The sequence below is a fragment of the Epinephelus moara genome, chromosome 16 (genome assembly GCF_006386435.1).
Source record: "Epinephelus moara isolate mb chromosome 16, YSFRI_EMoa_1.0, whole genome shotgun sequence".
NCBI lineage: Eukaryota > Metazoa > Chordata > Actinopteri > Perciformes > Serranidae > Epinephelus > Epinephelus moara.
The window spans coordinates 41516352-41541160 of NC_065521.1; the positions used below are offsets into that span (position 1 = coordinate 41516352).

At 42.4% G+C, this 24809-nt stretch overlaps 1 protein-coding gene across 2 annotated transcripts in view; it reads left to right on the forward strand.

The window, feature by feature from the left end:
• kcng1 (potassium voltage-gated channel, subfamily G, member 1) overlaps positions 1-22935 on the forward strand; it is a 32625-nt gene extending 9690 nt beyond the window's left edge. Inside the window, exons 1-4 of one of the 2 annotated variants that reach the window (XM_050066220.1) lie at positions 1844-1980; positions 3033-3191; positions 12659-13495; positions 20769-22935. In XM_050066220.1, the coding sequence (XP_049922177.1) occupies positions 12713-13495; positions 20769-21545 (1560 nt within the window). In that variant the 5' untranslated portion in view covers positions 1844-1980; positions 3033-3191; positions 12659-12712 and the 3' untranslated portion in view covers positions 21546-22935. Of the gene's footprint in view, positions 1-1843; positions 1981-3032; positions 3192-12658; positions 13496-20768 lie in introns of those variants that run through there. The other variant, XM_050066219.1, reaches the window with a different exon arrangement.
• The last annotated feature ends 1874 nt before the right edge of the window (positions 22936-24809 follow it).

A 24809-nucleotide genomic window follows, 5' to 3' on the forward strand; every position in this document is an offset into this window, starting at 1 on the left:
CCTAACCGCCATATGGATCTTTACTAAACTTGGTAGATATGTAGAACAGGACGCCTCAAGGTGACTGGAGAAATTTAACTCTAATTGGCAACTGGGTGGCACTATAACAACAGAAAAATGCTTCAAAATGGCTAAAATGCGACTGATTGTACTAATTTGATTATTCTAATTTATTCTTAAAAATTTGCTGCTGACCATTTAAAAACAGGCAGCAGTCTACAGGTGGCCCACAGGCCATAGTTTGGCCACCTCTGCTGTAGACTCAGTCCTGTTGACTTAAATACAATATTAGGGAATCCCCAGTTTTGTCATTCTTTGTAATTCACTTTTGCATTACAGCACATTAGGATGTCTGGAATATCGTGGTGCTTGTCAGTCTGGATATCTTGGGACATGATCATATATCATACAGCGCTCTGGTTTGCCCCTGTGGCCTGACTGTGTGCTGCGTAAGCTCAGTCAAAACAAAATGGACAAGCAGCCAGATGAATGCAACGGTGCATGCAGATGATAATCATTTAACTTTGTTTGTTTGCTTTGACAACAGTATTTAAGAATTCAAACTCCCTTATGGCAGGGTCATTATGATGATTGTGTGCTGCAGTGACTTCTTTCTCTGTTTTGCTCTTATGAAATGTTGCGTTGGTTTGTATTGTCATTCTCGGTTTGTATCATTATCCTCAGTAGCCTCGGTCACTCAGCTAGAAAACAACTCCGCTCTGGAGACATAATAGCTCACAGGAATTACATGCTTTCCTTCCTTTACAATATATCTCTTCTGAAAACACAGCGCTCGGTCCACAGCCATAAAAGAGTAATCATTTTTTAAACACTGTACTCATACACAGCAGGCTGGGGAGGAAAATTGGACCCGCACCAAAAAAATGATGCACATTTAGGTTTTTTTTCCTTCACCATTATGAGTCGTAATAGCACTGAAGTGAACGTAATACACTGAGATTGACCTGTCAATTGTGTTTACTTTTGCAGTTTCCATTCAGTTCAAGACAGGTAGATCAATAAAGGCATAATAGACCCCAACACAGTTTCAGCTAATGGTCAGCAGACAAAATGCAGACGTGAAACACATACTGAAACAGGTATGTTTTACCATGCATACATACTGACAATTTTTTTGTGTTGTTTTCTCTTTTCCATTACATTTCCTCAATTGCTTCAGACATTATGACTATCTTGTTGTATGTAATGTGAACACCATCATCTGCCATATCATCTAAACACCAGACATCCCTTCAATGGCCACTGGGAACAAAACATAAGAAAAAAATCATAAAGGCAGCATTTGCTCTGCTGGAGATAAACATTCTCTGTATGAGCCATCCCTCCTTATCATCATACCTCATGATAGCATTTCCCACCACTTGTCTAAAATTGGACACCCTGGTGAGTCTGAGCCAGCCTACAGCGGCCCTCCCTTCCTCTCCCCTCCTCTCCTCTCCTCCTCTCCCTCCCTCCCCCTCAGCCGGGTAACCCACCGGACAAATAAAAACCTTTGTGTGAATCTATAATCAAAAGATGGGGATTATTCTCATTTAAAGGATGGAGGGGCAGCGTGGCTCTCTAGATGGTGGTTGCCATGGATTTCTCTCAAAACCTTTTTGTATAATGTCACACCCACTTCTGATGTCAGTGCTGGAAGAAGAGGGGGGGAGGAAGGAGTTGAGAGAGAGAGAGAGAGAGAGAGAGAGAGAGAGAGAGAGAGGGAGAGACGAGGGCAAAGGGAAGGGAAGAAGGGGAGGGGAAGGGAGGGGAAGGGAGGGGAGGCAGCCTGTTGCTCATGATCATCAAATAACCTCCTCGTACTCCACCAAGCCTGGTGCCTGTGCATAGATGGAGCAGAGTTAAACGAGGCAGAAGCAGCAGAAGCTGAAAACACATTCCATATTTTTTCCTTCATGTGCATTCCTCTGAGCGCCTTCGGCAAACTGACAGCTGCTGGGAATCTGATTCAGACACACAGTGAGTATTTTTCATATTTAATTTACAGTATTGATGCATTCAAAGTCTTTACTATACGTCCATTGTACGTTAAGACACACTCTTTCAGTTGTAAGTCACACTTTGAGAGTTTGTCACATGCAGCACAGTGTTTGTCTTCGCAGTAAGAAGTTGGAAATGGCAGAGCTGACTGATATTTTTTGCATCAGATTTCCCAGGGGTTGATATCAGGATAATATATTTACTTATTGAGGGTTATTGTAGAAGTCATCCTGTGGTTTTGTTCTCACTTTTCAAAAAAGAAAATCAGACCTGTGCAAGTATGCAGTGCCCTGCTTTCCAAAGCCAGTTTATTATTATTATCAATGCTTGAATACAGTAAGATTTATATTTATATATCCTCCAGACTCCACTTTTGATAAACAGGCATCTTATTTTATTTTAGATCTTTCGACCCATTTAAAAAAATGTCTTTAACACATGACAGTGATTTGCATGCTGGATTGCCTGCACTACACCATGGTAACACGGCTGCAGCTACATTACAGCATGTTATTATCTGTCAACATTTACTGATATCAGACAGAGACAAGGTTCACTGTTGTAGAGAGACATTCTCTCAACAACGCTCTCTGTGTGTTCGCAGAGGCATTTGAAATTGGCAGCCACTTTAAAAAAAAAAAAATTAAAATGAAAATTGATGCAAGAGAAACTTTTGAATGTGAGAGCCACTTCAAGTCCTCAAACACTGAATCATGGCTGATGTTATAATTTAGTGAACGCATAAAGAGATCATCTGCAACACAGCACATGGTCTCACTTTGAGGATGATGTTAGATTATGCCCCATGATGTGATTATGAGTCCACCACGCATATGCCTCTTTCAGACTTTGGATCAGTGATATATGATACATAATAGATCATCCTCTCTCCCTCCTCCAGGTAATTGTGACTCTAATGAGATGAACTAATGACTTTTTCCCGTTCTAATAGCTAATAGTCTGATTCTCCCCCACAAAGACGGGCCCGCAAACTAATTATAATCTGCTATTTCCATGTGTCTATATGTAAGGTATCTGAGATACATATCCTGAAGTGTCATTAGAGCGGATCGAAGAGCCACAGCCCCACCAGCAACTGTATTTCCCAGGAGCACGGGTGGTTACACAAAAAGATCTTCACTCAGGCGTCAGACTCAACACAAATCGAGTGATGGATGTGCTTTGAAAGTGTAAGTAGGATAAAGTTCTTTTCTCTTTCTGCAATCACAGCTTTTTGGAAAGAGCTGGAGGCTGGTCCATGTTTCACCAAGATTGCTTCTCTCATATCCAGTCTGAGCTACAGATTTTTACCAATCCACACCAAATTCCAGTTCCAGTTGTATCATGTGACAGGAAAGTTATAATTTTCTGCACTCAAACGCAAACATTTTAAAGGTCCAGTGTGTAGGATTTAGGGGGATATATTGGCAGGAATGAAACATAATATAATAAGTATGTTTTTGTTTTTGTTTAATCACATGAAAAAAGGAATTATTGTGTTTTCGTTACCTTAGTATGAAACATTTATTTCTACATAGGGAGCAAGTCCCTGCCAAAGAGATCACCACATTGCACCACCATGTTTCTACAGTAGCCCAGAACAGACAAACCAAACCCTTGCTCTAGAAAGAGCCATTGGTGTTTTCACAAAGGTAACCGTATATAGCAGCCCCTGCTCAACGAGCCAAACTGCATTAGAAAAACATTGATTTTTAATATGAAACTGCTTTATTCAGTTGTTTTTAGCAGTACGAATCACCAGGTCTGTTTGTTCTGGAGTGAAAGAGACCTCTGAGGATAATTCGGCTCCTAGTTTATAAAAACATTTATAAAACAATGTGTAGGTTCCAGGCAAAAAATGTACGTACAGACAAAGGCCAAAATGGTGTGCGCCAAAAATATTCGACTGTTTCTACAATCAGGCTTCCACCTCAAGATCTGTGTCGCCAATTTCCTGTCTTCAAAATGATCGTAAGCATGGGTCAAAGTTTGGTCTGCCCCTGCTCTGTTTGTTTTGGAGCGGAGGAGACTTCTGTGTGTAATTCAGCTCCCAGTAAAAACCTCCTTAACAATGAACACTGAAGGAAAGCTAACCAGGAGTTTATGTTTGAAACGTGGGGGAAGTTTCAGCTGATTGCAATCTGCTGTCCTCACATCGTCCCTTTAAATACTGCCCATCAAACGTTGTATCTTATTTCTTCATGTAAGCTCACTTCTTATCCATCAACCCAACAAGAACGAAATCCCCGTGTGGCTGTTTGTCTGGTCAATTCATTCCATTTCATCAACTCAAGTACTTTTTCACTCACAGCTTGATAGTGTTCCATCACCTCTCTTTGATCTGTCGTTGCTTGTACCTTCTGTCACCTCATCCTGCAGGGACCTGCGCTGAGATCCTTCGAAACACTCAGTTCAGAGTGACAGACACAGTCAGGTCTCCAGCGGTATGAAGCTCAGCGCCACTTATAACAGCTGCCTGTGAAAAGGAAATTGTTTACATAGCCCAGAGCGATTAGATGGTCGGATGATTGCAGCTTGGCATGAAAAGGGCATCAAAAGATGAAAAGTGAGAATTGGTTGATTCACACAGACAATGCGGGGAACTTAATGTTATGCAATCTTTATATAATCAAGTTAGTTGAGCGCTCACATATGTTGAGTGTACAATCATCCTATCAGGCTAGAAGAATGCCTGGGATAAAAAAAGGAATAAAAAAACTGTGAATGTGAGTGTGTATGTGTAAAGTTGAGGTGATGGTGAGATGTTTTGCGAGCTGATTAAATATTGTATGTCACAGTTTGTTAGAGCGAAGAGGATGAGGAGTGCTGTGGCATAATGTTGAGCGGTGATGCAGAAATGTGGGGATTTGGTGGGTCGGCTCAGAGCCTGTCTGGGGGACCGAGTGCTCTAAGAGGAAGGACAGACTGGGGACAGGCTGGGAAACAAACTGTAGACAGAAAATGACAGAGGTGTGATGCTTGTCATTTGCTCTTTGTTAGGGAGGCATTTCTCTCAAAGAGGGAGAAGACAAAAAACATTTGAGTGGCATTTCAAAAGGTTAGTGCCTTTTCAGCATTTAGAATATGATCTCAAAGCTATAAAAAAAAGGAGAGACGTATTAGTTCTGCTGCACTTTTAAAGGCACATGTGGGTTGCATTTGAAATCGAATGGTTAACAGAAGACAACATAAACAAGCATTAACGCTAATACAGCTCATTATTAAAGTGTATTGTCTACACAGCATACTTCTCTCCACCTCAGAAGCGGAGAGCAGCACATTGTGGTGGACCGCATCGAGAGTTAGGGAGACATTTACTGCCCCGGAGCTATAGCTTCTTCCAGGGTTTTCAGTTTGCATTAATGCCGCCCACTCACAAGAAAAAAGAGACATTTTTGTTTACAACTATTCCTGCTGGAATTTCTGTAAGGAAAGGGCTTCTCGGGTAGAAGTGCTTCTGGGATGCCTGAGTGTTTCAGTGTTTCAACGGATTTCAGACAGAGAGAGGGAGAGAAAGCTGGGTCGTGGTGTTTTCAAGTCCATTTCTGGAATAACCACCCCCTTATAGTCCATTAGAGAGCACTGAGCAGTTAAGGGTACATGAGGAGAATTGCTCGTTATGAAGAACCAAAGACTGTAAAAACAATGCATCTCCACTTACTCCCAATGTACAACAATGATGCCAAATTATCCCAGATATGGCCACTGTCATCTTGCACCGGCAACATCATTTGGAGCCTTCTTCTGCATCTATGCACAAGGCGAACTCACATTTTCTTACGATAGTGAAGGCATGACTGACCCTACGTTCCCTTCTGACTGGCTAGTGCTTGTTGCCTTCGTTAGTTGGGTTGATAAGGTTTAGGCAACAGAAGTGAGATTGGTCAGCATGTTGTCATATCAACTCGTCAAGTACCATCACTTTGTCAGTGGATGTACACGTCATATATAACATGTAGGTATCTGCATCTGTTTTTGACGTTCAAGGTCGGTGTGTCAAATTGCATGTTACATGTATTGGGGGGTGGGGGGGCGAGAGCCTATCCCATCTGACATTGGGCGAGAGGCGGGGAGTCTACTGGCAGAGTCCATCGGTGAATGAAAACACTCTGACTGGCAGTTAAGCTCAGCAAACCAGAAGAGAAACAAAAGTGAGGAAAGTAAACAAACAGCTTAAGTCAGGAGTGAGTAGGACCAAAAAAAACTTATTACGTAAGTGTCGCATGGGGGCTGGAGCCTATCCCATCTGACATTGGACGAAAGGCAGGGTACACCCTGGACAGGTCACCAGACTATCACAGGGCTGACACATAGAGACAGACAATCATTCACACTTAAATTCACACCTACGGACAATTTAGAGTCACCAATTAACCTGCATGCCTTTGGACTGTGGAGGAAGCTGGAGTACCTGGAGAAAACCCACTCTGACATGGGGAGAACATGCAAATGCCACACAGAAGGGCTCCCCCACCCTAGGTTTGAACAAGGAACCCTCTTACTGTGAGGTGATAATGCCTCACTTTACCACTGCACCACCGTGCTGTTAGAAAAAAAACATGGTTTGGCTTAAAATTCATGCGGGAAACAAACAGAGGGCTCCAGCGTGAAAGCCCAGACTTCATTTTTGCCATCCACCACCTAACCCACCCTCCCCAGACAGACTGTCATACACTTTATATTGCAGTAATTGGCGGCAGCATTACAACCCGTCGCCACCCGGTGCATATTGTACCGCTGAGAAGGTTGCCTCTGTACATGACTGACGCTGATGTTCACTGAAGAAGCAACAGTATTTGATTAATTGGGTTTTTGCCTGCCTCTAAAACTGATGCGCCTGGTGCATATCAAACCGCCTCCAAAGTTGCCTTTGTGTTGGTGTTTGACGCTGACATCACTGGCAAAGAGGTGGTATTTGACAAGCTGCAATTGAGAACAGGCTGGATTGGTTCGGGTTAGGGGTAAGAATATCAGGGTAAGCCAATCAGAGGCAGAGTAAGGCAGAGTAGGGCCAGTCATGCCCTCGTTATCCAAGAAAATGCAAATTCATGCCAAATAGAGATCTCCACAGTATCAGGCTCCAGCCTATATACCCCTCTGACCAATAGCAAGTAGCGCCATTGATCATGAGCACACCGATTGGCACAAACAGCTGTCGACCCCCTTTTATAGCATCAAAAACCTGAATAAAACTAAACATATCACAAAAAACAAACACTTGACCAAACATCAGCATGATAAGAAATACTCAGAATGACAGAAACCAGTCTGGGAAAAATTTGACTTGTACTTCAGTCTCTAAGTGTCAGCCCTGTGATAGTCTGGTGACCTGTCCAAATGTCAGCTGGGATAGCCCCCCTGCGACCCCTATGTAACAAGTTTTTGGTCTTACTCCCTCCTGACTTAAGCTGTTTGTTTACGTTCCTCACTTCTGTTTCTCTTCTCATTTGCTGAGCTAACTGCCAGAGTGATTTCATTCACCGATGGAAAACTAGTTTTTAGTTTGGCCCATGTCCCATCAACTAACATGTAGGGGGCGGGGTTTATGACCTATACTGCAGCCAGCCACCAGGGGGCAATCAAAATGTTTTGGCTTCCCTTTTGGGGAGCTGTTTTTATACACAATCTGTGGGGAAAACAAAGAGACGTAGTGTGAGCTGAATGGTTATTTAGCCTGAGAGAAAGAGTGCATGATGACATCCGTCATTCGGAAACATCTTGATTAAGAGCTTTGTTTTACAATGTTACATCACTGCTATGCCAATAAGAAAGGTTGTTAGGCTGTGTGCAAAAAACAAAAGCAAAATAAGACTGCAGTGTGAACAGCTGTCACTGGAAGGCAAACAGCTGTTAAATTATGTTTAACTTTAATTGTACGTCTCTGAGGTTCCGATTTTCATCAGAAATACTGATCACCCATTTAATTACCATGTGTTTGTGTTTCACAGACTGGGTCGAGTTGAATTGCAAATCCTTGATTCAGAGACAGATTGGAAAAATCTGTCTGATTGTGACTCTTTGCAAATGACACGTCACATCCACCAATGTGGAGATATGCAGCCATAAATAGTAATCATTAATAGATGAGCTATTCGTGTCTCTTTGCAGGGTACATACTCCGCACGTGTTCATTTGAGATAGATTTACATCAGTCAGGACCCTCCACGCTGAACAGGAAGGTTGCACACATTTCTCTACAGACTGAACTTCGACTTGTTAAAGGCTTCAGAATTCTTTGAAGATCAGCTACGCTTCGACCTCGCAGTGATCGCTATCATTATTATGCTCATTAAAATCGTCTCAATGAACACTGGCGGCGGCAAAGCTCTCCAAAGACTCTTGAGGAGGGCACTGTGGGTAATGCATGCTCAATGCAGTCAGGCAACAGAGACTCACAACCCGGTGACTCACCAGGCAATCTGGAGAACATGCCCTGTGGCTTAGCTGTGATAACGCTGGCACAGAGAGAGGCCAGACCTCAGCCGATCTGGTGGGGGGAACAGGCTTCGCTGTCTTTGCAGTGTTTCATCTCTCCTTCCTAGATAGACTTTGTCCCCCAGAGGAGACATCTGAGGCACAACACAAGAAGAGAAAAAAAAAAACCCAAGAGTTTAAAAAAAAACAAAAAAAACTCTCCTGTGACTGTAGAAAGGCAAAAGCACAGTCGGTTTAAAGGCAAAGTGAGAAATCAAACAGCCTCAAGGGGTTAAGTGTGATTTAATCTAGTAGGAGAGTGGCGGAGGCCTGTGCACATCCACACTGGTGATGTGTTGTAGGCGTATCGATAACCTCCGCCACACGGAGGGAGAATGTGAGAATTTACGGATGTGTAGCAGCAAAAAGGAGGGATTTACTGTTTTGAGAGATGATTTTCATTCTTGTGTTTTGGTTTTGTTGCACAGCACGAGTGTTGATGTGATAGAAAATATAGAAAATATGATGTAAGGACCCATTAGAGATCTCTATGATTTCTCTAGATGTGATGACCTATTTTCACGTGTGAAATATCATATAATACCCAAAACGAAACACCATCAAGAAGCAAAATAGGTTAATACAACCAGGCAGAGTGTTTAAGAGCAGAGCTCGTGTTGGATTTGCTCTAATTTCATGGGTGGAGGATGGTGCTGACTGTAATCAGCGGCTCACAGAGGCTGACAGTGCAGGTGCCTAATAACCATTCAGTGACACATTCACGTCCCCGTTTTAGAAGCCGAGGCCTCCTTCCTGACCCAGAATTGGTGGTGCAGCAAATCCAGGCGCTGACATTTTAATTCCCGGCTGGCTAACCTGCCTCCCCCTAAATTACTATAATTGATTAAATTAGTTTGGACACAGGCCACGAGGTCCTCACTGCACTGGTGACGTACAGTAAACATTTTCTCTTTCCTTCTCTCTCCTGTTTTAATATACTGTTCTTTCTATCTCTCTGTTGATCTGTCTGTCTGGTTTTGCCTGAAAAGATCTCAATATATATGTACAAATATTGGCGTGAAGTGAGAACACACACCTCAGACAACACCTGTCTGAAAGCCACCCAGTCTAACTGCGGAAAGAGATATAGAGAACACACACAGACAGATATTTTAGTGTTTAAATATAGCTTGTTCAGCGGCTGCACAAAGCCGTTACATCAGTGAATTATCTAACAACAGCCAGTGTAACATCAGGCCATCATTTATAATTCCCAGGCTGCTGTGGGTAACAGATGTTCACGCACACAGTTGGGAGTGAAATTGTTACCCCTCGGTGCGTGTTGTATCCAGATCAGTGATCATGTTTAATGATGCTCGACTGAAATACTCATACTGCTTAGATAATGGCACAGACATGTTGTTTTGTGATGCACTTTGTGGGTGAAGATATAGAGGTTTAATTCAATTTTCAGTTGGTGCTCTCATGAGAGTGATATAGATAATATTGATGTGCTGTCTCAATCATAAGACAAACATTCTCCTTTGCAGCACCCTTCTGTTGTCCTTTGAGAAATGGTGTTGTAGTTTTTGTGAGTGTGTGGTTCTCCTTGTCAGGTTTGCCCAAGAGTAATAGTTTGACATTTTGGGGAGTATGTTTAATTGCTTTTTTGTCAAGAGTGAGATGAGAAGATCGATGCCTCTGTCATGTTCGAGAATGGTATCAATGTTCTTATCAAACTCCGAGCAGGAAAGCAAAATGTCAAACTATTCCTTTCACTGTTGTCTGTGGACTCGAGTCACAGGATTTACATTAGAGTTAGCAAATGAAATGACTTTAGACTCAACTTGACAAAATCAAAACAGACTTGCAAGTTGAGTTGGACATTAACACCACTGACTTTTCGCTTCACTTGGACTTGAGACTTGAAAACACCCGATACCTTCCTTCAAGCCCAAAGTTTAAAAAGTATGTTATTTAGAAGTGTGTCATGCATCAATTTATTTTCTCAATCAACGATCATTAACACTATTAGTTCCCTGCAAGTCAATATGTAAATACCAGATCCAGTTTGTTTAAACTGGTCCATCAGCTCAGCATCAACTCAAGCTGCAGGACAGAACCATGAAAAACGAATGCTAATGTTACGTTACTGAATGCCAGTTGGTGAAAAAAAAGATACCAAAGATAATTTTGTTTGCGTACAAAAACTATTTGGGGGTTAACAAAAAACAAATTGCAATATGCAGAAAGTGCAGGTTGAAAGTTACAGATGAAGACGCAACAATATCCAACTTAGTTTAACCTTTGTAGCTGCACAGTAAGCAGTAAGCTGAGGCTAATTTAACATAGTAAAGGAGTTAACATTATCTTAACAGCTGAGTGACTTTTGATAAATTAATTCAAATTTTAAAAAGCATTTATGGTTTGTGTATATGACATTGGCATTACTTTTATTGAAGATTGCATTATGACATGTTCTCGAACAGAAACTCAAAGTTTAAGACTTGTGACTTGCAAAACATTGACTTGATCCCACCTCTGCTGTTGTCCACACAAAGCAGACAACTGAGCTAACTTGACTCACATGTTAGAAGAAGTAAAAAACTGCAACTATTCCTTTAAACACACCAATGTCCCATTGTACCAATGGAACACTGCTGAATTTTCAGAGCTGTAATAATGTTTTCCTGTCACCTGATGCCGCTTGAAATTTGGGCTGATATATGTATTGATTTAAAAAGTATAGCTAACCACAGGCCTGCCGTTAGTGCCAGTCAAAGGGTACAGATGTGGGGGCCATGACTTGGGATCAAGTACAATTTCCTTACTGACTTGTGTCACTGACAATACAGTAAATGGACTCAAAGTGCTTTTAAGGCCCTGACACACCAAGCCGTCGGTTGGCCTTCGATCAATGTTGGGCTAATGGTGAGCATCTGTCGTCTTAGTCAGTGCAGCCCTTATTGGCTCCCTCGTCATTGCATTTTTGGCCGATTCACATGTTGAATCAACGTCAGTAATGGCGGAGTCCATCGGTGAATGAAACCACTCTGACTGGCAGTTATGCTCCACAAACAAGAGGAGAAACAGAAGTGAGGAAAGTAAACAAACGGCTTAAGTCAGGAGGGAGTAAGACCAAAAAAACTAGTTACATAAGGGTCGCGGGGGGCCTCGAGCCTATCCCAGCTGACACTTACAGTAGCAAGAGGCGGGGTACACCCTGGACAGGTCACCAGACTATCACAGGGCTGACACATAGAGACAGACAACCATTCACACTCACATTCACACCTACGGACAATTTAGAGTCACCAGTTAACCTGCATGTCTTTGGACTGTGGGAGGAAGCTGGAGTACCTGGCGGAAACCCACGCTGACACAGGGAGAACATGCAAACTCCACACAGAAGGGCTCCCCCACCCTGGGTTCCTACCAGGGACCATCTTGCTGTGAGGCGACAGCACCAACCACTGCACCACCGTGCTGCCCTTCATGTGGATTTAATGAGACCAACTGCGTTCATGTGTGATGATGTTAGTCCCCACACTAGCCAGTTCACTGAAGTGAGACCAGTGGAAATTGCCTGTGTTGGTATCAGAGATAAGGGTGGGTGGTGGTGGGTGTGGATGAGGGTGGAATATTTTGTCCCTGTTTATAATCCCTAATGGCCGGCTGGGTTAACCACCATAAAGAACTGCTTTACAGTAAACAAACAGACGAGCTAACTGTGCTGTACCTGTAAAGATAAACTGCTCACAATGCTTCAGTCCTCATATTAATATCATTACAGTTTACAGAAAGTGTCTTTGTGGTGGAATATTTCAAACGGGTTTCATGCTTTCGTTACATTTCTTCAGTGAGTGGGTTGTTCTGCAGGCAGGGATTGTTTACACATGGCTCTGCCTTCATATATTGACAAGTGGCCATTAGAATTAAAATGCCAATAATCTAAGTGGCTCCTGCTGCAATAATGCTGCATTGTGGTATTACTCATCCTCGGGTAAGAGCAATGTAGAAGCTTTTAGTGGTAAAGCACAGTGGCATGATGTTAAAGACACAGAGTCAGTGCTGCTCCAGTTTACTGTAACTCACAAAGGTTTGCACTGAAGCTTATCAGTATATCAAAGTCATAAACTTTCTTGTATTCAATTCATTTTTAAAAATGTTTTCCTCTGATTTATTACAAACAATAAGGCCCTTTATGCCAGATTTGTAAGACTCCTCTGTTTCCCTTCTGCAGGTGACAGAGTGATGGTGGCAGGCTGAGCCCAGTGATGTGAGTGGACCAGTAAAGATGACCCTGTTGGCGGGCGATGGCTCCGACTATGACTACAGTGCCCTGAGCTGTGCCTCTGACTCCTCCCTCAACCCACCTCCCCTGCATGAGGAGGAGGCTCAAAAGGGGGCCTTCTACAACCGGGCGCAGCGTGCCCCTGAGCTCAGCTCCCTCCAGGATGACACACCTCTGTCCAGCGCCCGCAAACTCCACGCCATCATCAATGTGGGTGGCCTGCGCTACCAGCTCCCCTGGACCACCCTAGAGGACTTCCCCCTGTCTCGCCTGGGCCAGCTGCACCTCTGCAGCAGCTTTGATGAGATCATGCGCATCTGCGATGACTATGATGTCACGCACAATGAGTTCTTCTTCGACCGCAGCCCCTGTGCCTTCCGCACCATCCTGACCTACCTGCGTGCGGGGAAGCTGCGGTCCCTCAGGGAGATGTGCGCCCTGTCCTTCAGGGAGGAGCTGCTCTACTGGGGGGTCCCTGAGGAGAGCTTGGAGTGGTGCTGTCGCCGGCGATTGCTGCAGCGCGTGGAGGAGTTTGAGGCGATGGAGAGAGCAGAGGAGGAGGAGGAACTCCTGGAGAATCTGTTGGATTCAGACAGTGGCCACAGGGAGCATGCAGCAGAGTCCAAGCTCAATCGGTGCATGAGCAAGCTGAGAGACATGGTGGAGAGGCCTCACTCGGGCCTGCCGGGCAAGATCTTTGCTTGCTTGTCAGTGTTGTTTGTCACCATCACTGCCATCAACCTATCCATCAGCACCATGCCTGCCATGAGGGAGGAAGAGGAGGCGGTGAGTAATGACATTTAACACACCACAAAAAAGTTACTGTGTACAAAAACACATTAATACCAGAGCAGACGTGTTTTCATGTCAGTGAGGAGAAGAGAAAAAGAAGACATGACCCAACACAACCTCATTCTCTGCTGGGAATTTGTCATAAAGAGACACCAGAGTATTAACAATGAACATCTGAGCCCTGTGGTGAGACTGGCTTTGTCTGAGCTGTATTCAAAAGCTAAACTGAGGTTAATTGACGCGTAACTGTGAAAAGCAGTCATTAAAACATTCTAATGATGGCATGTCTCATCTGTCATGTCATTTAAAACCTCCTCGCAGCGAGGAAAGGGAGACCACTGAGAGAGCAGGTTGTTTTGCCGGATTAGAGAAAAATATTTGAAGACGTCTCAGTGTGCTTTCATTATTCTGCGTGACTTCAGTCACAGCCGTAATTAGCACACTGGCCTCTTTAGTCAAATCAAAGCCAAATGGAATATTTGAGCCACACACATTATTTTCTTGCAGAGTAAAGTGCAAATTGGTTTTTAAAGGTCCAGTGTGCAGGATTTAGGGGGGGTTACACTGGCAGAAATGGAATATAATATTATTCTTTTACATTTAACACACATTCAACAAGGGAAAATCAGACAGGAAAGAATATAAAATAGACAAGACAGAACAAAACAAAACAGTACAAAGCAAACAGTAATCATGTAGCATATGTAACATACATCAGATCTCATAAATCCATTGTTTACAAGCCTTTTAAACTGGGAGCTGCTGTTTTAAAGGTGCACAGAAATGAACTTAATGACTTAATGCACTTAAAACTCAGCTAAAAGCAGAAAAGGCTCTTTGATAAAAGTAGGAAGTTAAAGGGACTTAAATAACTGCAAACAGTTGCTTTGAAGAGGAGGAGACGTCTGCGGGTAATGCGGCTCCCGGTAAAAACCTACTGTGAACGTCTGAATCAGAAAAAAGGTTAGCACACATTAGCAGCTGCCTGGCTAGCAGCAGGGGCATCGCAGTGGGGAGAAAAGTGGGGCTCATTACCCAGGACCCCAAAGGGAGGAGGGCTCGTGAAAAGCCTGGAATGAAAAGTTTGGTTTTTTCATTACTAAGTAATTACTGGTATAATTAAATTAAAGCTGGCTTAATAAATTATTTGAAAGACTAAACTTTATATATAAAATACAGTGGAAGCACTCTGAGGCCCCTTAAAGGCACAAAGTGGTTCAGTCTGCCCCTGCACTAAAGCCACGAGTCCAGTGAGCATTGCGGTACGGTTCAGGTCGGTACGCTCCTTTTCCCATTTCCACTGTGAAAAGTTGTGGATGGTACCAATGGAGACGTTCTATACCGGCCGTAATTAATATGAACCCTTGGAGATCGGCTCATTACTGAAAGTGTACGTCATATAAAAACTAAAGTGATAGTCAAAGTTGTCACAGTTAAATTTGAAGTGTGTTGATGGATTCATATTGTCAGCTCATGCATTGAGTAACATTACAAGTAAACGTTCCACCTTAAAAGTGAGTGAAGTTATTTTTTCTCAGCCTCCAGCTGCTGTGAGAGGCAGCAAAACATCCTTTATTTTATAGTTACAGTTTACTAATAAAACAGAGGGGGAACAGAATGGTACAGAACAGTTCTATCGGTACCATCCACAACTTTTCACAGTGGAAACGGAAAATAAGCATACCGAACTGAACTGTACTGTACTGCACTGTGGAAACGGGGCTTTAGTGAGGAGCTGTGGTCGACCCCGTTGCCAGGCACGATGCATTCTTTAACAGATGTGATTGGTTGTCACAAACACAATCTTTTATGAGCCTGCAAGGTGTGGACACCCAGTGGAAATGAAATGACTGTGAATGTGTTGGAAGGTTGAGACAGACCCAAATAGTCACTGCTGCACTGATGGATTATTCCAGTTTTCCAAATGTCTTGGTGTTGTGATCATTTTATTTCTGATGTTAAAGCGTTAGGTGAGAAATGTGTGCGTATCCTTAATGACATCAGCCACACATATTCTCTCTGCATGATCTAATCTGTAGCATTTCATTTACTCACTGTGTGACCTCTTTGTCTATCCATCATTTTGTCCTCTGATTAAGAAACTCTTATGCACAATAAAAGTCCTCCTCCCCGCTCCTAACTGTTTTTCACCTTAGGAGCTTTTTTTAAGGTCTAAGATGCTTTTGAATAACTTTCAGTTCTAACAGGGAGACATTTCAGCTGGTTGCATTCTGCAATCCTCACCAACAGATGCCACTTAGTCCCTTTAAAGGATAACTTTGGTATTTTTCAACCTGGGCCCTATTTCCCCATGTGTATGTGTGCGTATGATTCATAGGTACAACTCGTTTTAAAATTGGTTCAGTATTGAGGGAGGCGGATGCAGCCGGGAGCCACGAAACGAGCTAAAACAGTAACAGGGGCAAATGCTTCCCGTATAAGTTTGCGTATTAAAAGTGCTTTTTTCCCAACTGACTGGTTCAGATCGCCAGTGCTATCTCTGTAAGTAGCATACTAAGCGTTTCCCTTACCTCTAGGCTGTGACGTCATCTCGCGAGAGCTTTGCTTGTTGCCGGAAGAAAACAGAGGAGCCATGCTGAGCCCCGCTCAGAGTGGCGCTGGTTGTCCCGGAGTACAGCTGAGAGTTTTACTGCATCGATTGGAAACAATGGTTCGTGTTTGTGCTTATCCGAATTGCAAGAACAGGATGTCGCACAACACCCCGTGCAGCTTTCATAGGCTGCCTTTGTCGGACGGCGAGATGCTGAAGTTGTGGCTAGTTGTGCTACAAATGGATGCTAACACTCCTGTCCAGACACTGCGCCTTGCAGACCATCGGGTCTGCAGTGCTCACTTCTCCCAAGATGACTACTGCCAGCCGAAGAAGAGAAGACATCCAATCCCGAAACGCCTCTTCCTCAAGAAAACGGCTGTCCCACGAGTAGAGAGAGCTACAGACACAGTGGAGCAAAGCTCTTGCGAGACCGTTTTAGCTCGTTTGAATCATACCTATGAATCATACGCACACATACACATGGGGAAATAGGGCCCAGGTTGAAAAATACCGAAGTTATCCTTTAAATCTCACACACTGGACCTTTAATGAATTTATTTCTCTTAGATGCTTTTGTAGAAATGTTTTCTTTGGATTTAAGCTAAGAGGAACTGCAACCGCTTTACATTCCATTTCAAACAAATGTTTTTTGTGGTTTTCAAATGTTCTGCTTTCACTTCTTGTATATACCCAGGAAATCAAGTGCAGATACTGTATGTGTGGTAGTGTCAGTGGGTGGAGGGCAAAACCAAAATCTCAACGGTTTTTGTTTGGGAGTAACTGTGAACCACATTTCATGCTGCTGCTGACTCAGGTTTCAGATGCAGTAGGCCTACTTTAATCTCGCACTGTGACTCTGTATGTTCCATATCATGTTGAGTTAAACATCATCTCTGTCACAAAGTCACTCCAACAAACTCACAATTTGCATTCTGGGAAAATAAGAGGTATTCAAAATGAAATAAAAGAACTGAAATGACTGCTAACGATCTGATGAAGCTGCTGTATTATATTCTACCTGACACACTCACTTTGTATTCACACGCCAGTATTATCAGTATGTTTTAATTATGTTTTTTTAATTAAAAGTGCCAGTAATCACATCCTAACAGCTCCGCAGCCTCTAATTTCTTGCAGCCAGACAACAAAGTGTTGCATTAAACGTGTGCAAGTGTTCCTCTCTCTGAGTGAGAAGAGCTGTACTGGAGTTTGCAGGTGCTTGTATGGGTCTACTCAAACCATCTCCTCCTCTGTGGGAGTGTGTTTCATAATGATATTTTGCCCTGATATGGAGCACATTCAAAAGCTGTGTGCTATGTGCTTTGAAATGCTTTGAACCTTCTCAGCCACGCATTGAATCAGCATTATTACTGTATCTAAGAAAAACATCCGCCTTTCCAAAAAAAAAGCTTAAAGTGACAGTTCACCCTCACCCCATTTTTCCTCTTACCTGTAGTGCTATTTATCTATGTAGAGTGTTTTGTTCTGAGTTGATAAGTGTTTGAGATGTCTGCCTTCTCTCAAATACAGTGGAACTAGATGGCTAGATGAAAAAAAAACCTCAACTCAACAGCAATGACCTGGTTACTCAAGATAATCCACAGACCTTGTTGTGAGCTGTTTCATGTAGGAGATTTTTTCTTTGTACCGTTCTACACACGCCAACTGTATCACCTCGTAGATGGTAGATGGTGATACTATACTTGAGTGAAAGTACAGTTACTCCAGTAAAAAATGACTCAAGTAAAAGTGAAAATTGCCATTTTAGAAACCTTCTCAAGGTAGCGTCAAAAAGTACCTGGTCAATAAATTACTCAAAGTGCAAATTACTTTTCATTTTACTGTAGTATATTTTTAGGGTGTGTGGGTCAGTTTTTTTTTTTTTTTAATGAAGTAGAGTATGTCAGCTAATCAACCAAATAACGATACACTATAAAACTGATATGACCATCTCTCCATCTCTTTGTCTCTACCCTCTCTTCCTTAAATTTACATCACATCACATCCAAACATTAACATCACACATTAAAAACAATTATATTATAAAAACCTTTATTCAGTCAGGTAAGTCTCTTGACATTGAGATCTCATTTCCAAGAGAGACCTGAGTACATAAATAACTAGAAAAGCACTCAGAGAGTGCAGACCTCCACCAAGTAGCTGATATTCCCTCCCCCTCTGCATCAGATTTTGCAGCCTGCATCACAATTAGGTTATTTGCATCACTATCATTATTACGTTATATATGCCTTCACCATGGAGACACTGTGGTGTATTTATTTCGTTTTTATTTTGTACCAACACAGAGTATAATATGTTGTTTTGTATTTTTCACTTTCTTTTTTCCAACACAGAACATTAATTTCAACTTTAGAATTACAAAATTTCAACTTTAGAATTACAACAATATTTAGGAAGTAGAACAAGACATGCTTTCCAGGCCACCAGATGGCGCCATTTTCACCGTCTTAATTGCTGTCAGACCATAGACTTTATTTATTATTTTATCCACTTTGCTTCAACCGATCACCACCAAAATTTAATCATCTGTTCCTTGTCCCATTTTTCACCTTTCCTGAACATTTCATCAAAATCCGTTCATAACTTTTTGAGTTATTTTGCAGACAAACAAACAGACCAGTGCCGGCGAAAACATAACTTCCTTGGCGGAGGTAATGACATAAAATTTTAAATATATACATATATATATATATATATATATATATACATATGATATATAGATATATAGACATATATTTTTTAAATCGAGTCAGTTAAAACAAGTTAAAACCAGTAACAGTTAAAATCAGTCAGGTTTTTGCCTAGATTTATGAATTAACCCATTGGAACCAGAGTATCAAGCATCAAGCTTCAAGCTATTCGTTCCAGGTGTATGGTGCAAATAATCTAAGAGCAATCTTTCCCAAGTCAGTGTTAGTTCTAGAAACCTGCAGCACTAACCAGTCCTGCGAAGGTGTGGTATGTGTTTTAGCTCTTGAGCCAATAAGTGACGTCAAATATGAGGGCAATCTTTGAAGAAGTCCTTTAAAAATGAATAAAAATCAAATGAAAAGTCCCTTCTAATAGAAAGAGAAGGCCAACCCACTTTTTGATGATGAGTGCTGTAACTGTGTCCGGTTATAAATCTAAGGGCTGAATGGTGGACAGCATTCAGGGGCATGAAAGTGGAGGCTGCCACATGGCGATAAATTATATCACCATAATCTAGCAGAAAATTTCCCCACGATCTTCTGTCTACATGATAGAGGGAAACAGGACTTGTTTCTGTGTTAAAGAATTGTCATAGATAATGTTAGGTGGCTAACTGCATTTTCACCTTGTGCTACGTACTTCAATGTTCTTGCAGGTTAGAAGAGGAGTTTTTTTTTTTAAGTGGAGGTCTCTGTGTTTTTCAGGAGGCACAGGAAGGTCTTTTTTTAGATTTTAGTACAGCTTTAAAAAAACTCAACATCAGTGTCTCTTTCCAGTAATCATGACCTGGTTACTCAAGATAATCCACAGACCTTGTACCAAACTACACCTGACAGCTGCTCTCAGAAGAAAGTGCATCATTGCTCGCTCACCTAGCACCACTGAGCTACAAGCCAAGGAGGATGTTGTTAATGTCTACATCTCATGCTGGGTGCGTAGTCACGCATACAAGTAACGCAAATGGACAAAAAAAGTTTTTTTCTTTTCTTTATCTAATTTTTTCATGTGTGACGTTAATTTTCGATGTTTTGATAAGGTAGAGAGGGGTAAAGAGAAGAGGTGGAGAAAGAGTGGGAGGTTGCTCAAATCTCAGTTGTATAGACTATCATTATTTGGTTGATTAGCCGACCTGCTCTACTTTATGATACCTCTCTCTCTCAGTGACTTCTTATTGGCTCTGAACCGTAGTTGGGAACGCGCTGGCTTATTGACATTAATTCTAGCTTGGCTCGTCATTAGCTGCTAACTAGCTTCTAGTGGTCTGCACCACTCTGCAGAAGGAAGGATGGTGAGGTTAAGATGTGGCCCTGAGCTCATCTAGACACTTAATTATACTGCTATCATCAGTCTTTGCTGCCTGCTGTCTTCACCACGACACCCAGAGAGAGCTGCTTCCCCGCACATACATGTACACGTCACACCCTCACAGGTTGCCCATAAGGCCGCCGCACTTATGGGTGAAAAAGGGTGAGCTGGTGACAGTCATTTAGTGCATGCTTCCTTCTGCAAGGTGATATGGCTGGCGGGTGTAGAATGGTAGAAAGAAAATAGTTCCTATGTGAAACTGCTCACAACAAGGTCTGTGGAGCTGAGTGCCATCTAGTTCCATTATACTGGACAACAACATTGGCAACTCACACTTAAACAATCTAGACTGATAACACAGGTAAGAGGGAAATTTTGGGGTGAACTGTCCCTTTACAATATGCATGATGAAGAAGAGCATGAAAAGTTGCTGCTTTATGGCACAGATCACACATCAAATCAAAATTTAAACTCCTAATATTTCTCTTGCCAACATATTTATCCAAATAATTAAAGATGTGTGTGTGATTTATTTTGTTTGTTGTAGAAATATTTTGCACGTTGTGTTTATTGCTGCAGCCTCCCAGCATGCAAAGCTCCTGGATTTCACATAGAAGTGGTTCCCTCTAGTGACTACAGCGACCACTCACACATGCTGATGATGAACCTGCTCACTCGTGTGTCTTTCCTCTCCAGGGCACATGTTCCCAGATGTGCTACAACATCTTCATAGTGGAGACGGTGTGCGTGGCCTGGTTCTCCCTGGAGTTCACCCTGCGCTTCATCCAGGACCGCAGCAAGCTGGCCTTCCTCCGGCAGCCCCTGAACCTGATAGACGTGGTGGCCATCCTGCCGTACTACATCACCCTGGTGGTGGACAGCACCTCCAAAGGGGAGAAGCGTCTGGGCTCCGGCAGCAGCTACTTGGACAAAGTGGGCTTGGTGCTGCGCGTCCTGAGAGCCCTGCGTATCCTGTACGTGATGCGGCTTGCTCGCCACTCCCTGGGCCTGCAGACTCTGGGCCTGACAGCACGCCGCTGCACACGGGAGTTCGGACTGCTCCTCCTCTTCCTGTGTGTGGCCATCGCACTGTACTCCCCCTTGCTGTACTTAATTGAGAACGAAATGGCCACCACGCAGGAGTTCACCAGCATCCCTGCTACCTACTGGTGGGCTGTCATCACCATGACGACAGTGGGCTATGGGGACATGGTGCCGAGGAGCATCCCGGGCCAGGTGGTGGCTCTGAGCAGCATCCTGAGCGGGATCCTCCTCATGGCCTTCCCCGTCACCTCCATCTTCCACACCTTCTCGCGGTCCTACGTGGAGCTGAAGCAGGAGCAGCAGAGGCTGCTGCAGAGGAGGACACACTTCCTGCTGCGGAGCCGCATTGCCGGCCTGGGCAGCAACCTCTCCTTGGAGAGCGACATGCTCTTCCCTATAGGGTCAGACGCCAGAGACTTGGATGACTGAGACTGTTGGACAGGGAGGGACATAGAAAATGGGAGTAGGGCAGAAAGAGAAGAGGAGGGAGGCTACAAATGAGACTGAAGAGGAGAGTGTGAGAGAGAGATCCTCTCAGAGGAAAACAGGGGTGAGGAGGAGGGAATATAAAGTCTCTATAAACAAGATACAGAGAAGAAAAGGGATTATTTTTCTTCCCAGAAATGCAGCCGTGCTGTGTAGCAGTGTACTTTTGGATAAACATGACAGAGAGAAGAAGAGGAGAGGATTAGTATAAGTATTAAATAAATGTTTCCATCAAAACTGTATTATCTGTGGATAAAATGCATCAAACAGTTGTCACACAATATCAAACACAAGTCCAATTTACAGGAAGAAAAACAAGAAACCTCAAAGTATTTGAGTGTAACAATGAACTAACGTATTATTGAAATACATTGTAATTCAGACATGAAATATGTTATATCCTCCTGAGACTCAGCTACTGTTTGGCACACATTTGTAATGTCCGTATTGTAAATTCAAAATGGTGGAAAATCTATATAACTGGAAGTTATGGGTTCTTGAGGCAAATTTGTTCCTCATGAGGAGAGGCATCTCTGTGCAAAGTTTCATGTCTCTACGACATACGGGGCATGAGATATGCCCATTCAAAGTTTGCAATTTCAATCAGTTGCTATAGCGCCCCCCTTTGGCCAATTGATGTAATATTGCTTCATTGGCATCCTCCCATGACCCTCTACCACTGTGCCAAATTTCACATGGATTGACCAAGTCAAAACATGGAACAGACACACAGACAGAGTTTTCGTCATTATATAGTAAGATGAAGTATAAAGGTGCAGGAAACCCAAAATGTGACGTCCTCATGAGAGGACACAGGGTCTCAGGAGGACATGACAGAAGAAATAACTAAAGATCACGACTCACTTATGATCCAATGACATAGTAATGATGTTTTTCGCATCTGATTTCTTCTGAGGTTTTATTGGTGTCATGTGCTCTGGAGAGTGAACCAGTGTCACTTAATGGAAGATGATCTCTGCTTTTGTTAAGTCCCAAATGCTAAAACATGACCCTTCATAAACTGATTATTTCCTGAGTGACTGTGCAAACTGAGAATTATGTCCCCTAATATCCCTGCCCGTATCCACATATTAATTATGATGTATTAATTGTCCTTCTTCTACTCCTTGAGGTTCAATATGCAATTTTTGGGACACATTTTTTGGAGATATTATTATTATTATTATTATTATTGTGCTTGTAATTACTGCAGTCGCTGTCCATAGCTGTTTCTAATTATTATTTCTCTCCTTAAAGTGGATTTAAATGGAAATCTGTCTGTGTCATTGTCGCTTCTCCTTTGAACTTAAAGCCGCAGAGGGAAATTGTTTCGCAGTTTGGGGACAAAATTGAACAAAATGAAAACAGTGAAAGACATTAGTACACACTTGGCAGACACCCAATAACCAGGAACAGCATATGGTGTCATACAGAAACAGTACAGCAATCAGTGGTGGGAAGTTTTGAGGTACTTATTTCCATTTTTTGTTACCAAATAATAAACTACAATAACACTGTTTATTCTGTTTAGATTCATAGTTAACACAGATTGTTAATAAGGATTAAACTTCCCAACATTATGTAAAATAGTTAACTGATTCATTTGTGTGTTTGAATGTCCTGTGCCAAACAGAGAGCTTACAAAACACAAGTCATCATCATATCATCATAAATTTAAAAAAAGAACATCATTTACATGAGTGCCCTGTTTTGAAGAATACTGTGTTGACCAACTGGTGGGTCAGGGTCCAAAAAGTGGGTCACGGGTCCACTCTGAAAGGGCCACAAGTGACTTGTGAGTGTGTCAAGTTTGTAAAAAAAACAAAAAAAACAACACTTTATTTTGAAGTACAGTGAATTTCCAGCACAGAGCTTTAATTTTGAAGTGCCGTTTCCTGCTGTAGAGTGGGTGAATAATAGACAGCCACTTGACAGAAACAGCAAACTGGCTCATCAACATGGCCAAACACAAGTATGATGCTGAATATTTTAAACTGTGTGGACCTTGAACTAATGACTAAGGTGAAATCTGGACCCTGTGGCTGGACCAGTTGGTGTAGACAGTCTTTTCTGCCTTCAATGTTCTGTAAATCTTGCCAGAACAAACAAAAAAATCTCTGTAAAAAGTATAAAAACCTGGGGCAGAGAACACTCTCGGAGAGCTCCTAACTTAGCCTCAAATGTTTTAATAAGAAGTCTCAGACCAGGAGGGATTTAGGAAAGCTCTCAGAGCAGCTCTGAGCAAGGAAGGAACAGAAACTTTTGCCTTAGTGAGGAGGTGTGGCTGACCCCCTTCTGTGTTCTGAATCACATACTTTTTCTTTTTACCTTCAGTAGGTACTGCAGCTGCCCTTACAAAATATGTACTGTTGCATGCAGTATGCACATAAACTGTCTCATAACATTACGCACTGAACTTTGACCCTCTTCCTTTTCAATTCAATTCAATTTTATTTATAAAGCCCAAGATCAGAATATCGGATATCCGTTACTTTGACGATAAAACAAACGCCACTCGCCGAGTTCTCTAGAGACGAGATCAACTCTGTTGTTGTTACTTTGCAATGCATGTAGATTAACTTTAAAGTTTTAACTACACAGATTGTAAATTCTAACATTTTATATTTTCAACAGTGAAATTACATCTGCATTTCTCTGTCGTTGTTACTTTATTTTATTTTATTGGAATGCACAGTCATCTGTCATTGTGACTTCTGAGAGCTGTCAATGAGCTGTCATCTATTTGTGGCTCAGTTGACATAATGTATCATCCGCTGTGCAGAGGACTGTGGGTCAGAATGGCCAGAAAAGCATGCTGGCTTGCATACTGCAGAATCGGACCAGATGAAATGGAAGATCGAGGTGCTTTTCACATACTATGTATTTGGACATTCTAAATCTTTTTTCTGGCGTACTATATAGTGTGGTAGTGTGGGTATTGAAATGCAGAGTAAGTATGATGCATTCTTTTAAGAGACTAGTCCAGACCCATTGAGTACAGCATATCATACCATGATTTAGTCATACCAAAAATTAGAAAAAAAACCAAACATTGGTCCACAGGGGGAGCCACAGCGATCGGTCGCATTTTAGCCATTTTTAAGCATTTTTCTGTTGTTATAGTGCCACCCAGTTGCCAATTAGAGTTAAATTTCTCCGGTCACCTTGAGGCGTCCTGTTCTACATATCTACCAAGTTTAGTAAAAA